A 14,314-nucleotide genomic window follows, 5' to 3' on the forward strand; every position below is an offset into this window, starting at 1 on the left:
GACACCACACACAGCCACACACAGGCACAGAGCGGCCGACTTTGCAGCCCCTGCTCCTGACGCCACACACAGCCACACACAGGCACAGAGCGGCCGACTTTGCAGCCCCTGCTCCTGACGCCACACACAGCCACACACAGGCACAGAGCGGCTGGCTTTGCAGCCCCTGCTCCTGACGCCACACATAGCCCGTGGTTTTACACACTGCTGCCATTCGGCGTTATGGAAGGGGGAAGAGATGGAGAAGATGAGGAGGAAGAGGAGGGAAAGAAAGGGATGGCCATTGTGGCCATGAGCCATTAGTGTTTCGGACTAGTTTTAAATAGGAACATGCTTACGTGGAGCACAATGAAGACGCCAAAGGGCATAGCAGGGAAGCCTTACTCTCACTCCATGCGTTTCCTTGCCTGGATTGTTCTGGCTTCTCATGTCTACTTCCAGAGAGACTGAATATTCAAGCAACTGCATCCTTGCCCGTTCTGTAACCAGCCCCGCAGCCGGGCAGGAGCTGCACCCGCCCTTCTGCACTGAACTCTTCACCGGACAGCCTGTCTTGGAGATTGTCTCACATCGCAACACAAAGTGCTTTCTCATTCTTTTTTACCATTACACGGAGGTCCTATAATTTATTTAACCAGTTTCCTGCTGTTAAGCATTTCGCCTGTTTCCAGCCTTCACAAACAATGCGGCAGTGACTACCTGTGTATGTACGTAGATCACTTTGTGTGAGTGAATCTGTAAGAAAAATATTCCTTGGAGATGCTGGGTCAAAGACTGAGTGTCTTTATCATTTTGGTAAACTTTGTCAAGTTGTCCTTGGCAAGGATTGTATTCATTTTACACCCCGATCAGTGATGTGTGAGGGGGAGGCAAGCCATCCTCGTAACCCTTCTTTTGTGTGTGTTGGGGGGTTCAAAGCAGCATTTTAGGCAGATGCCTCAGTTTTCTGGGGCTCCTCCCTTTGGGTACCTCATTAGGGCCCAGAGAGTTCTTTTTTTTTTTTTTTTGAGACAGTGTTCTGCTCTGATGCCCAGGTTGGAGTGCAGTGGTGTGATCATAGCTCACTGTAGCCTCTGCCTCCTGGGCTCAAGTGATCCTCCCACCTTGGACTCCTGAGTAGCTGTGACTACAGGCACACACTACCATGCCCATCTAATTTTTTTGTGTATTTTTTGCAGAGACGGGGTGGGGGGCAGTCTCACCAAGTTGCCCAGACTGGTCTTGAACTCCTGGGCTCAAGCAATCTGCCCTCCTTGGCCTCCCAAAGTGCTGGGATCACAAGCATGAGCCACTGTGCCCGGCTGGTCCAGAGAGTTCGTATTTGTGATTGCAAACAAGAATTTAAAGGCTTATAACTCTTCAACTTGTATTTTCAGCCTTCCTTCATATTTACTGGCATAAATCCAGACTGCTGCAGTTTCACACTGGAGCATGTGCCAGAAGATTCACGCAGGCTCTTGGTGTCTTGTGCTATCACACCTTAGCACCTTGTCCATCTCCCCTCACAACACATTTCAAGGACAAGTTCCTTTCTCTGCTCTGGCTGGAGCAGTCGTGAATTGTTTGGGTCGGAAATACATGGGAAGGGCATCCAGGTTTCTCAGAAACAGCCTCTGTCCTCAGCACTCACAACACTGGAGCCAGTGTCGACACCTGATCCTTATCCGGGCCGCCTCTGCGTGGTCGGATGGGACTGGGAGGGTGGTGTTTCCTGAGTTCCATTGTTTAGGGCTGCAACATTTGCAGCTGTGAGGAACAGAGTCATCCTTTCCAGCTTTAAAGTTTAAAGTGGGTATTGGCAGCGCATATTTAGTGGGACTTCGCAAAACGCAAATGCTGAGACGGTGGGCACAGCCAGGGGCAGGTGACTTTCACTGGTGGCAGAGTAAGGGCAGCGCCTGAAGCGGGTGAAGAAGGCTTGGAAGGAGGCTGAGAAAGGAAGATGGTTGCAACTTTTGGAAAGGGTTGGAGCTGGAGGATGTGGGGCAGTGTCGGCAGGTGGCTGAGGGGATTAAGGAGTGTGTTCCATGAAGAGACAACTGCTGAGCAGGAACCAGGTGGCGGGAAAGCAGCCCAGGTGGCCCAGCGTGCAGGGTTACTTGGGGTGCTGTGAAATGTCAGGGGGCACAAATTGCAGAGGGCCTTGTGATACGAGAGTTATTAAGAAGTTATTTTAGGCGGATAGTAAGGTTCTGGGTGGAAATTTTCCTGTAATAAGAAACAACCCCCAAACCATCTCTTTTCTAACAGAAAAGGCGGCTTAAAGGGCCAGGCACGGTGGCTCATGCCTGTAATCCCTGCACTTTGGGAGGCTGAGGTGGGCGGATCATGAGATCAAGAGATCGCGACCATCGTGGCCAACATGGTGAAACCCCGTCTCTACTAAAAATACCAAGATTAGCCAGGCATGGTGGTGCCTGCCTGTAGGCCTAGCTACTCGGGAGGCTGAGGGAGGAGAATCGCTTGAACCCTGGAGGCGGAGGTTGCAGTGAGCCAAGATCACACCACTGCACTCCAGCCTGGGTGACAGAGCGAGACTCTTCTCAAAAAAGAAAAAAAAAAAAAAAGAGAGAAACTGGGTTCACTCAGTATGGTGATTCCCGCCATCTTTTCCTTGTTACCAGGTGTACCGAGTGTCATGGCCACCTCCAGATAACACCATGTGTTCAGAACATCATGGCGACCTGCATTTTCATATTAAAGGTTAAGGTGGGAGGGCCAGGTTTTTCAAGGGCTACGTAAATGACACACCTGGTCAAACCAATCCCCTGGGTCTTATGGAACTCAGACACCGCCTCCTCCAGCATCCCAATATAAGCAGCCACTTTTCCGCTGCACACGGGGTTTTCTCTTTGTTCGAATTCCCCCTCCCTCTGTCTGTACGGGGAGCTGTTTTCTTCTTCCTTCCTTCTTTCTTGCCTATTAAACTTTTCACTCCTTAAAATCACCCACGTGTGTCCGTGTAGTTTTATCTAAACCGGCACGAGACCAAGAACCCTGGTGTTCCTCCAGTCATCAGAGCCGTATCACATGGATGCCTGCCTCAAGGTTTAGACTTTCTTCAGTGGGTGGGAGGGCGCTACTGTTGGTGTGGCGGGGAGGGGCTGATATGGCTTGTGTGGCACTTTATAGCTGCAGGTAGGATGTTCTGCAGCAGGGAGAGGATGAGAGCTAATAAAGAAGGGAGTAGGTCTAAGAGACACCACAGGGTTGGAATCCACAAGAGAGGATGTGGGGGCATGAAAGAAGGAGTGGGAACCCCCAGAGAGGAGGATGAGGCATGGATGGGGTTGGGGGTGGGGTGGGGCAGCTGACTTGTCCCATGCAGGAGGGAAGTTCTCCTTGGATCCTTCTGGGATACAGCATTTCTCAGGGGTACCCTCAGAGATGGCTTGGCAAAGTTGCCACAGAAGTCGACCTGTGACCTGGTTCTGGAGTTAGGGATTTCAGATAGGGCAAGAACAGTGCCCTGGATGTCATGCGTTTAAGTAAAACCACCGTCTGACCAACAGAGCGAGCCTTTGGCTCCCAGATTGTCCATTCATTCTCCTTTGTCTCACCTGTGGATGTGGGCGTAACTTGAACTCAAACCGTCTGTACTGTTAGCCACTCAGCTCTGAGCTCTGCAGATGCCTGGCAGGGGTTTTGCTGGAATTCTGACTTCACTCTAGAGTAGGGGTTCACAGCCTTGGATCTGTTGGCATTTGGAGTTGGATATTACTCATGTTGGGATCTGTCTGTGCATTGTAGGATATCTAGCAGCATCCCTAGCCTCTACCCACTAGATGCCAATAGCACATCTTCCCTCAGTTGTGACACACAGTCCCCATACATTGCCGTATGTCCTCTGGACGGTAAAATCACCCCTGGTTGAGAACCACAGCCCTGGAGAGCCACCTGAAGATGCCAGGCAGCCATGCCCAGTCATGGCCCATATCCCCGTGGGGCTGAATCCTGTGGAGCAATGGTCTCTTCCAACCATTGTTGAGGATGGAGAAGCAAATTCTGCCTCTAGCATTGAGGTCTGATGGATGTGAAATTGGTTGGAAGTTGATCTGACCCAGACCTGCAGAGGCCAGAGAACTCTTTGCAGGAAATGGTATCCTGTCTTCCCTCCTGAATGTTGAGGGTGGCAAGAGAGGTGAATTTGGGGATGTCTGGCTGTATTTGCCTGCTCTGAAGTGCCAAGCACATCCTCTCTGGCAAGGCCAGTGGTGTGGAGGCTGCCTGGCAGTCCCGGTGGCAGCTTTATCTCATCCTAATTTGGCCGAAAAACAAGCTCAAATGTCCTATGATGTGGGAGTGGTTAAATGATGCCACAGCCATACAGTGGACTATAATACAACCATTGAAAATGTTTTCAAAGACTTTGATGATGGAAAATGCCCACAGTAGAATGTTAAATGGGGCAGAGCTGAGTCTGGGGGTAGGAAGCTAGGGGCTTAGAGCTGGCGGGGAGCGGCAGATGTGAGAGGTGGGGCTTGGAAACAGGAAAAGAGGAGGGGGTTCCTTGTAGTGCCCCCACTTTTGAGCACCATCTGAGGCTTATTTGTGGCCCCAGATAAAATGTCTACTGTTTTTTGCTAGTTCACGAAAATGGATTTGGGGAGCTCCAAGAGTGTAGTTTGACAGAAAGAGAACATTCCAGGCGATATCTGCATCTTAATGATCTGACTGTCTGCCAGCAAGAGGGACTTGACCAATGTAATGTGTTTTTAAAGCCCAGTCCAATGATCTTGTCTAATTTCCTGTGATTGTACTGGAGATGGAAAGAGACCTGCTCATTCTCAGTCCCCTTCATGATCCTATTTGCTCCTATGTTTCAATGCAAGGCGAGAGTGAGCAGGGGGCAGCTTCGATATTTGCATTGCTACCAATTCAGATCTGGGGTAATTAGTTTTGTCTCCTGATATTTGTGCTCAAGTAGATAGGCCATTTGTGGAGGTGCTCCGAAAGGAGGCTGATGAGCGAAATCTAACACCATCTGCAAATAGGTTACTAATGTGAGACACTCCACCAGCGATTATACCTTGTGATGTGAGGTTTGTTCTCCCAGCTGCTGTTAGTGATTCTACTGATAAAGGAATCACAGGGAGAGGAGGGAGAGAGGTGTTGAGCTTTCTTCTTTCCCTCTTTTAGCCTCTTTTGGGTGTCTAAATTCTTTATGCATTAATCACCTGGATGTTTTCCCATTGACATTTCTTCTAAGTTTTTTTGTTTGTTTGGCCATTTAATGGTGGTGCTCACCTAGCCACCTTTCAAATGGAAAAGCATGCATTAATATGGAACCTGTTTGTTCTCAGCTGGGCAGCTGCTCTTGCAAAATGCACTTGGATCCCAATAGATTCAGTCTATCCAAGGTAGCCTTATGGTCTCCATGGGGCACCCAAGTTCATGTCTTTGCCAAGGGTTGGGTCTGTAAGAGTCTGGGTTTTGTGAGCCTTGAGAGTAAGAATTTTCTCTTTGACAAAATGCTGTAATCATTCCAAGAGCTATTGGATATGCTTTGAATTGCTTATAAAAAGTCTGTGGTAAACCTTTTGATACTGTACTCTCTGTATTTTGAAAAACACGTATTGTTTGTTTTTTTGGGGGGTTAACACATATCTATTTTAGAGAATTTGAAAATTTTCCAAGTACAGAAATAAAAATAGAATGCACCTGTAATAACTAATAACACTGAACATCTTTTTGGTCTTTTGTTCTAGGTATATCTCTACGTAATTTGTTTTATAAACATTGACTCATTCCTTCTCACATTTGTTCCTTTTTCTCATTGAATATGTTGTGAGCATTTTCTTTCACTGTGCTATGCCTTATGGCTTATTGGCATTCTGTCCTCTCCTGAGGGACATTTAGGCCATTTCCTTTCTTTTTTTTTCTTTTTCCTTTTTGCTATTATAAACAATGCTGCCACAAACATCCTTGAAAATAAACCTTTGAGCACACTCATAAGTATTTCATCGGGCTATATTGGCAGATAAGGAATTGCTGGGGCAAAGGATACGTACATTTTATATGAGCCCTTTTAAGACTTTTTATACATTTTGGGAAGTGTGTCTTCTAGCCTCATCCTTCTGAAGCTGGTAAAAGGGCTTCAGAGTCATGGTAACCTGGGTTCATATTCCTACTCTGCCACTTTCTCATTTTGTGATCCTGGCCAGATCACATAATGCAGAGCCTTAGTCTTCTCATCTGCTAAATGGGATTGGTGGAGATGAAAGTGCCTCACCAGACTGTGATGAGGATTCAGTGACTTTGTGGACACGAACGGTTTTGTGATTTATGTTTTGGGGTGTGTCTGGAGTAGCGAGTGTTCCAGACAATGCTTATGATCATCGTGATTATTCAGCATCCCCTAGTTCTTTCAGTGTGTGTGGGATGTTTGAGAAACTTCCTGGGATGAAGAGCCAGTCCTTTCCCAAGTCAGTGGAAGGCCAGGGACCTCAGGATCCCAATGATTGGACGGTTCTGAGTCACACCGTGTTTCACAGACTCTTCTGTCTGAAGGATGTTTGTTTGGCTTTGACAGGGAGGGTGTTGCCTGGGGTGGTTGGTGGGTTAAGTAGGTCTGCTGTCTGGGGCTCAAGTCTTCAGAGAGCCATCCGCCCCTGGAGACATCCCACATCCCACAGGGTCCCCTGGAGACACTCTGACATTTGCCACAAACAATCATGTTTGGCCTGCTCTCATATGCATAGAGTGGATATTGCAGCCTCTGTTTAGAGTGTGTGCTACAGTGCACGGAGAAGGGGACTGGTGAGTGCACTCTTTATGTGGAGAAAAGTGGATACTGTGGGGGTGGGAGGAAGCCCCTGCCTCTGCCCCCATGCATTTGCCTCCCCTGGACTCAGCCCATCCATGTTTACTGAGTATCTACTCTCTGAAAGGCACTTCAAGAGTATTTCAATCCCCAGATGCACCATATAGATGGAGGAACAAAGACTCAATTCAGCTAAATTTAAACTCACACCTATAGACTCCAGAGCCTGTGTTAGCCCATTTGCATTGCTGTAAAGGAATACCTGAGGCTGAGTAATTTATAAAGAAAAGAGGTTTATTTGGCTCATGGTTCTGCAAGTTGCATGAGTATGGCCCCAGCATCTGCTTCCGGTGAGGCCTCAGGAAGCTTCCAATCATGGCAGAAGGTGAAGGGGGAGCCAGCATATCTCATGGTGAGAGATGGAGCAAGAGATGGGGAGGAGGTGCCGGGCTCCTATAAACAACCAGCTGTCCGTGAACTGAGAGCAAGAACTCCCTCATTCATGACCAAGGGGATGGTGCTGAGCCATTCATAAGGCATCCCTGCCCCTATGATCTAACCCTCCCACCAGGCCCCACCTCCAACATTGGGGGTCACATTTCAATATGAGATTTGGAGGGGACACACATCCAAACTCTGTGAGAGCCCTATAGTCTTTAAACTGCCCCTTTTACAGATGATAAAGCCAAGGCTCAGAGATGCCCAGTTGCTCGTTGGCAGTCCACGGATGGGATTCAAAGCCCACAGTTCCTGATGACAAGCTTTGGGTTGGTTCCACTCCCAGCATCTGCCTCCCCAAATCACAAGGCCCCATTCCCAGTTACAGCATCACTGGACAAGTTTTCAGCCAACCTGACATATGCCTGAAAGCAAAAGTCTGCCTGCCTTGTCCCAGTCCTTAAAGTCATCTTTGTGGGTGTCTTCTTTCCTTTTTGTACCTTGAATATCCAGATCTGCCTCTGGAGTGAAGGGAACTGCTCTGGAGGCAAGAGACTGGCAGAGCTAACCTCCGTATTGGTTTGCAGATTTCACTGGAAACCCAGCACATCCCAAGCACAACTTGCCTCTCGGGAGTTGAGCTCTGCTGATGTGGCAAGGTCCTGGACTCGGAGTCCAGAAGGCTGGCTCCTTTTCCCATTCACCTGGCAGGCTGGGCATCCTGGGCTGTTCACTGCCGACCTCCGAGCCTCAGTTTCCCCTTCTGTGATCCCTGAAATCTCTGTCATTCTGTGTAATCCTGGGGATCCTAGAAAAGTGCTCAAGGAGGAATGAAGATGGAGGAGATGATGCCGAGAGGGGCTGATTTGTTACAGAGGTCCCGCCTGGGACCTTGCTTCTTACCTGGAGGAATGTTCACTCCTTGACCTAGTGGCCACAGACCAAGCCTCCCGCATGTAAATCCCCGCCAGCCCCAGAGCCCTGCCCTTGCTGAGTCATGACCTTGCTCTAGGCTGAATGCCCACCCATACCTCAGCCCAGCCCAGCACTAGCCCTGCGTCCAGACCGAGCCAGGCTCAGGCTGTAGATGCAGGATCAGGATGAGGATGCGTATCTTTCTGCCCTCGGACACAGGCTGAGCCAGCTCTTTCTTTAACCCCTCACCTGTCTGATTGAAACAATCCCAAATCTATCTTCTCACTTTCTTTTTCTGCCTTGTATTCTTGGATCCTTTTTTCCTCTTCTTTCTCTCACTGAAGCACCCTTTCTCTCTCTCACTGAAGCATAGGGTAGGGTGCGGGGAGCAGGGAAGTTGGCAGAGAGATAAGATTCATCAATATTTAATTTTTATGGAAATCATGTCCTAGAAATCCCCAAGAGGCTGAAAATTGTTCTGTGTTTTCAGCATCCAGTGATGTTGCTGGAGCGGTGATATTGTAAATAAAACCACATTACTGTCTGCGGCTGTCCTGTCGCTCTGCAAACATCCGGAAACTTGACAGTTTAATCCACTCAAGGAAGCAAAAAAGGTTCGGGTCACTGCTGGGGGCAGCCCATTCTCCAGTCCTGGGATATAAGATTGTGAGGCATCAACGTCAGCGGGGCTGTTACCGCTGGGAAGGGAGACGGAGCCAGCGTGCCTTGAGTAGATTTACCATGCTGGTGAATTTTTTTTCCTCGGAACAGGAATCCCAGGACAGCAGAGCCCCCTCTGGGCTTTCTAATGTGGGGAAGATTTGCTTAGAGATAGCGGGCTTTCTTCTCCCTCATGCCTGCGGTACAGTTAACCCAATGACCAGCAGAAAAATCAGACCCAAGTTAGTTTCCAGCAGCTTCTGGTGCGGTTGGGATTTGGAAGGGACATTCATTTGTTTCTTCATTCGTTCACTCATTCATTCATTTCTTCATTCATCAAACATTTATTGAGCATCTGCCATATGCAAGGCACTTTTCTAGATTCTGAAAATATAACAAAGCACACAAAAAACACAACAACCCTGCTTATGTTCTTGTGGAAATAGGCAGACAACAAACCAGGTAAATAAGTAAATTATATAGTATGTTGTATGGTGATCCATGTCATGGAGGAAAAGGAAGTAGGAATCATAGGTGTTTACCCATGAGAAATGCAAACTGTTTTGGACTAAAAGGCTTGCACAAGAATGTTCAGAGGAGCATTATTCACAATAGCTAAAAACCGGGAACAGCCCAGATGTCAATCCACAAGTGGATGAATCAACAAACCAGTGCATCCTTGGATGGAATACTACACAGCAATGAAAAGGAATGATCCACAGACACAGATAACAACATGAATGGATTTGACAAATATTTTTCTGAATGAAAGAAGCCAGGCACACAAAAACATGTACTGGGTGATTCTATTTATATGACATTCTGGTATAGATAAAACGAATCCATGGTGATAGAAATCTGAAAGGTGGTTGCTCTGGAGAGGGAAGGAGGACGGTGAATGGGGAGAGGGGCCCCTGGTGTCACGGATATGCTGCCTGTCTTGATTGAGTGGTACACCTGGGATCAGAGCATGTCATCAGATAGGTTATTACACAAAACTGTAAAGCATGGTGAGGGAATAGGATGTGTTGGTGATGGTGGGAAGAGTTCGCAACTTGAAAAGGGGGTGGCCAGGGAAGGCCCACGGAGAAGGTGACTTGAAGAAAGTGAGGGAGAGAGCTATGAGGGTATCTGGGTGAAGGGCATTCCTGGCAGGGGGAACAGCAAGTGCAAAGGCCCTGAGGTGGGATCATGAGTGGAGAAGTCAGGGAACAGCAAGGAAGCCACTGCATTCATCAACTTGGCTGCTATGACAGAGTGCCACAGACAGGGCAGTGTAAACAACAGACATTTATTTTCTCATTCTGGAAGCTGAAAGTCTGAGATCAAGGTCTCAGCAGGGTTGGTTTCTTCCGAGGCCTCCCCACTTGGCTTGCAGACGGCAGCCTTCTTACTGTGTCCTTGTGTGCTTGTCCCTTGGTCTGTGTGTTGGCTGTATCCTAACCTCCTCTTCTTGTAAGGACCTTTGTCAGATTAGGGCCTACCCTGATGGTCTCATTTTAACTTAATTATCTCTGTAATCCCAGCACTTTGGGAGGCCAAGGTGGGCAGATCACCTGAGGTCAGGAGTTCAAGACCAGACTGGCCAACATGGTGAAACCTCATCTCTACTAAAAATACAAAAAGTAGCGAGGCATGGTGGCGGGTACCTGTAATCCCAGCTATTCAGGAGGCTGAGGTAGGACAATCGCTTGAACCCGGGAGGCAGAGGTTGCAGTGAGCCGAGATCCTGCCACAGCACTCCAGCCTGTGTGACAGAGTGAGACTCTGTCTCAAAAAGAAGAAGAAAAAAAAAGATCCTACATCCAAATAAGGTCCCATTCTAAGGCCCTGGGGTTAGGACTTCAACATATGAATTTGGGGGACACAGTTCAGCCCATAGCAGCCAGCATGGACAGAGGTACCTGAGACACAGACGGGCCACTGTGTGCCATGGACACCTGGACTGCTTGTTTCTGCTGCTCCCTGATGAAGGTGTTGGTGTGGAATGAGGTGGGATGAGAGTTTTGTGACAGAGGGTGGATGAAGCTGTAGAGGCCAGAGGTGGCAATTCTTGAAGTTGCCTTTCATGAATTCACATGACCGGGGAAACTTGCTTCTGGAAAAGCCAGCGGTGTTGAGATTGAGGGTCAGGCCCCAGCTCTCGGTTTCCATAGAAGAGTGGTGTAGGAGCCGTGAGGATGGGTCTAGTTGGACGTACCACCGAGTCTCAATAGCTTATTGTGCACTTATTCACAGCGCAGGTGCCTTGGCTTGAAGAAGGACGAGGAGAGCGGGGAGAGGCTTTCCTGGGGGCTGCTTGGCACCTAGGAGAGCATGCGGCCTGTACTTATAAGAACAGCCTGACAGTGGGGGGCAACCTCCAGCAGCATTTCCCCTGACTCCCTCCAAAGATACCTGCCCTCCTGCCAATGCCCCAGGCCCTGCGTCATCTTCGCTTGCATGGGACACAGGCTGTTGTCTTTTATGAGTGCCCAAATCCTCAGCTTTACCTAGCTGTGCTCAAAAAATGCTATTGATTTTCTTTTTCTTATTTATTTGTGAGATTTTTGCTGTGAGCAAAAAATAAAAAGGTTTGTGCAGTGTTTCCCTTAGCAGTGAGAAGTTTTCTCCACCTACTGCCTCCCTCCCTGGCACACACACTCACAGATTACTCTCTCATCTCTCTACGCTCCAAAAGTCCTAGCATCTCCCGACTGTAGGATGCAGAGAGGGAAGAGATGAAAAGGGGCTAGTGCCTGGGGCAGAGTGAGGACTCTCCCATACGTGAGGGAGAGGTGGGTGGATACATTTTCGAGCAAGACATAGCTGATGCCCAGAGGGTTAGGGAGGTCGAGAATGACCTCTTCCTCCTTGGAAGTATAGCATGCCAGGCTCAGTGCTGGGCACTTTGGACCTGTCTCATTTAGCCCTCACCATAAACCTACAAGGCAGATTTTATTACTTTTTTCAGTGATGAAATTCAAAGAAGTTAGGCACCTTGCTCAAGGGTGCCTAGCAAGTAAGCTAGAATTCACTTTCACACCTTCAGGATGCCAGCTCTCTTCAATGTGTGGTGCAGCCTCCCCAAAGGGGAACAAGGACCCACTTAAGAGACTGCTGGGGTCTGGGCTGGCCCACAGAGTGAGACGACTCCTCTCTCCTACCCCTGACAGGGCCCCCCTCCATTTTGAAGAATCCCCCTTGGGCTGAGCATCTTGGGTGGGAACAAAGTCTGTTCTTCTCCACCCCTTCCATCTTTGGAAAGATGACTGTATGAGAATCTCTCCACCCTGCAGTGGGACATCTGGCATGAGAGTTGGTTTTGATCTCTTTCCAGGGAGGTGGCTGGCCAAGGAGGGCCAGAGGGAATCGAATCTCAGTCCCCTCTCAGGGCTTGAGGTCTGTTCATTAGTGGTGTGACACGTGGATCCTTGGGGATGCCCTATGTCAGCTGATCTGCCCCGCTCTGTGCCATGCGGACATCAACTCATATGGATGCCCCTGCCCAGAGTGCCATTTCTATCCCTGGCACTCCTGACAAATGCCTTGGAATCTCAAAAATATGATTTCAGCCTCTGCCCCCTGCTTTCTGCACATCACTCATCCCTCAGTCATATTGCTGCTCATACTGTTGACTTGTCAAGGAACCAACCAAGTAGGGCTGTGCTTATAAGAACAAGGGCTACTTGAGCTACTTGAAGCTCACATCTTGTTGAGCTTTGTCTCCCCTGGAATTGGGCACAGAGCACAGTGGTGGAAGGATGGTGGTCATCCCTGTGGATTCCATACAGCCGGCAATACATCATCCATGTTCATCCTATTCCTGAGCCCTGGGAAGCATGACCCTCAAATTCACTCAATGTGCTTCTCTTCTTATCGTTCCCTGGCAGGAATTCCCCTTGGCCATTCTCAGGGGCTGGGAATGCTACTGTGCTTACCCTACCCCCCAGTTCAACCTGCTTGATGCCATGGACAGCTCACTATGTGGCCAGGACCCTGAGGCACAGAGGCTGGCAGAATACTGTGAGGTCTACCAGACACCTGTGCAAGGTGGGTTCTACATCCCCGACTGGTAGTGGCATTTGGTCTGGGGGGTGGGGAGCGCTTCCAGAGTTTGGAGATGCCAGTCATGGCCAAGCATGCAGTTATGAGGTATGGCAGGTGTCTGTGTAAAGGTCTTGGCATCTTGATGGGTGTTGGAGATAATGGGGAGGGTCAGGTTTCCACTCTCCACAGAGGCTGAATCCTGGACTCACTTTAAAAAACACTGGACCCTTTATCTAAGTCTCTCTGGGGATGACAGTGGTAAGAGGATGAGCAGAGAGGGGCAGGTCCTAGAGAGATAGCAACAGAAAGGTGGTAGGATTGGGAGGCGTGGGAAGAATGAGATCCTAGGAGCTGCAGGGGACACTGGTGCCTCCAGGACCTGGGAACCCTCCTTGGTGTGAGCATCAGGTCTGCCCCTGTTGACCTTAGGAACTGATGAAAGGAAGAGCAGGTGACGAGGGATGTTACCACCTTTATCAAGTGCCTACTGCGACCCAGCACAGCCCTGGATGTTTTGGGGCTTTCCCCTGGTGATTTCATGTGCTCCTCGTAGCAGCCCTGGGGATGAGACATAACAAATGACTTGCCTGTCATTAGTCCAGCTCTGGTTTACTGTTGGCAGTAGCTGGGTGTGTTACTTTGCTCAGCCTAGCCTCAATCCCCACCCACTTCCCCTAGTAGAATCTGGAATTATCTCAGGAGCAAGAGTTTGCTGGGCCTGTAGAGAGAATGGGAGTCGGGGGTCCATAGGGTGTCTGATTCCCATCTTACTCCTGCACTGCAGCATTGGAGGCCTCATTACAGGGCTTTCTCAGACTGGCCACAGACATGTGCAGCTAAGGTATAGTTGGAAGATCTCTTCCCTGCTTTGGGCCTTGGTTCCCTCATCTATTAAATGGGAGTCTTTGTTCGTCAGTTCCTCTAAGGGAGTTTAGTGGTGAATTGGTGAGTCATAATGGAAGTGAGTAACCCCGTGATGACTTTTGGACTTTCAGACACTCGTTGTACAGACAGGAGGTTCCTGCCTAACAAATCCAAAGTGTTTGTGGCTTTGTCAAGCTTCCCAGGAGCCGGAAACACATGGGCACGGCACCTCATTGAGCATGCCACTGGCTTCTATACAGGGAGCTACTACTTTGATGGAACCCTCTACAACAAAGGTAAGTCAAAGCTACAGGGGACGATGGAAGGCAGCTCCCCGGTGACCAAAGTGTCACCTTGCCAGCCAAGCTTCTCAGAGCACTAGAGCAGTGCATCTCAAACTTGAGCGTACATAAGAATCACCTGTAGGTGGAGCCACTGTGTGCCATACTCACCCTTCAGGGATTGAAGACCAGCCTGCCTGGTGGTCCCCATCCACAGCAAAGTTACACCATTGCATCCACAAACACCCACAATCTAGGCCACTGAGGCACTTGCAGACACCACTGATATTGATTACAGCCAAAGAAATTACACTGAGACTACACTACTCCACCACCCAGAACCAAAACCTAAGCATGCTACCCA

At 49.1% G+C, this 14,314-nt stretch overlaps 1 protein-coding gene across 7 annotated transcripts in view; it reads left to right on the forward strand.

Annotated features, from left to right (window-relative positions):
- The window catches only part of WSCD1 (WSC domain containing 1), a 55,942-nt gene that overhangs the window by 28,508 nt on the left and 13,120 nt on the right, over nt 1-14,314 (forward strand). For 6 of the 7 annotated variants that reach the window (XM_002826915.5, XM_054536068.2, XM_054536069.2 and 3 more), the window contains exons 6-7: nt 12,649-12,808; nt 13,801-13,965. In XM_002826915.5, coding sequence (XP_002826961.3) covers nt 12,649-12,808; nt 13,801-13,965 — 325 coding nt within the window. Of the gene's footprint in view, nt 1-2,624; nt 2,948-12,648; nt 12,809-13,800; nt 13,966-14,314 lie in introns of those variants that run through there. The other variant, XM_054536070.2, reaches the window with a different exon arrangement.

This window comes from Pongo abelii, chromosome 19 (assembly GCF_028885655.2).
Source record: "Pongo abelii isolate AG06213 chromosome 19, NHGRI_mPonAbe1-v2.0_pri, whole genome shotgun sequence".
NCBI lineage: Eukaryota > Metazoa > Chordata > Mammalia > Primates > Hominidae > Pongo > Pongo abelii.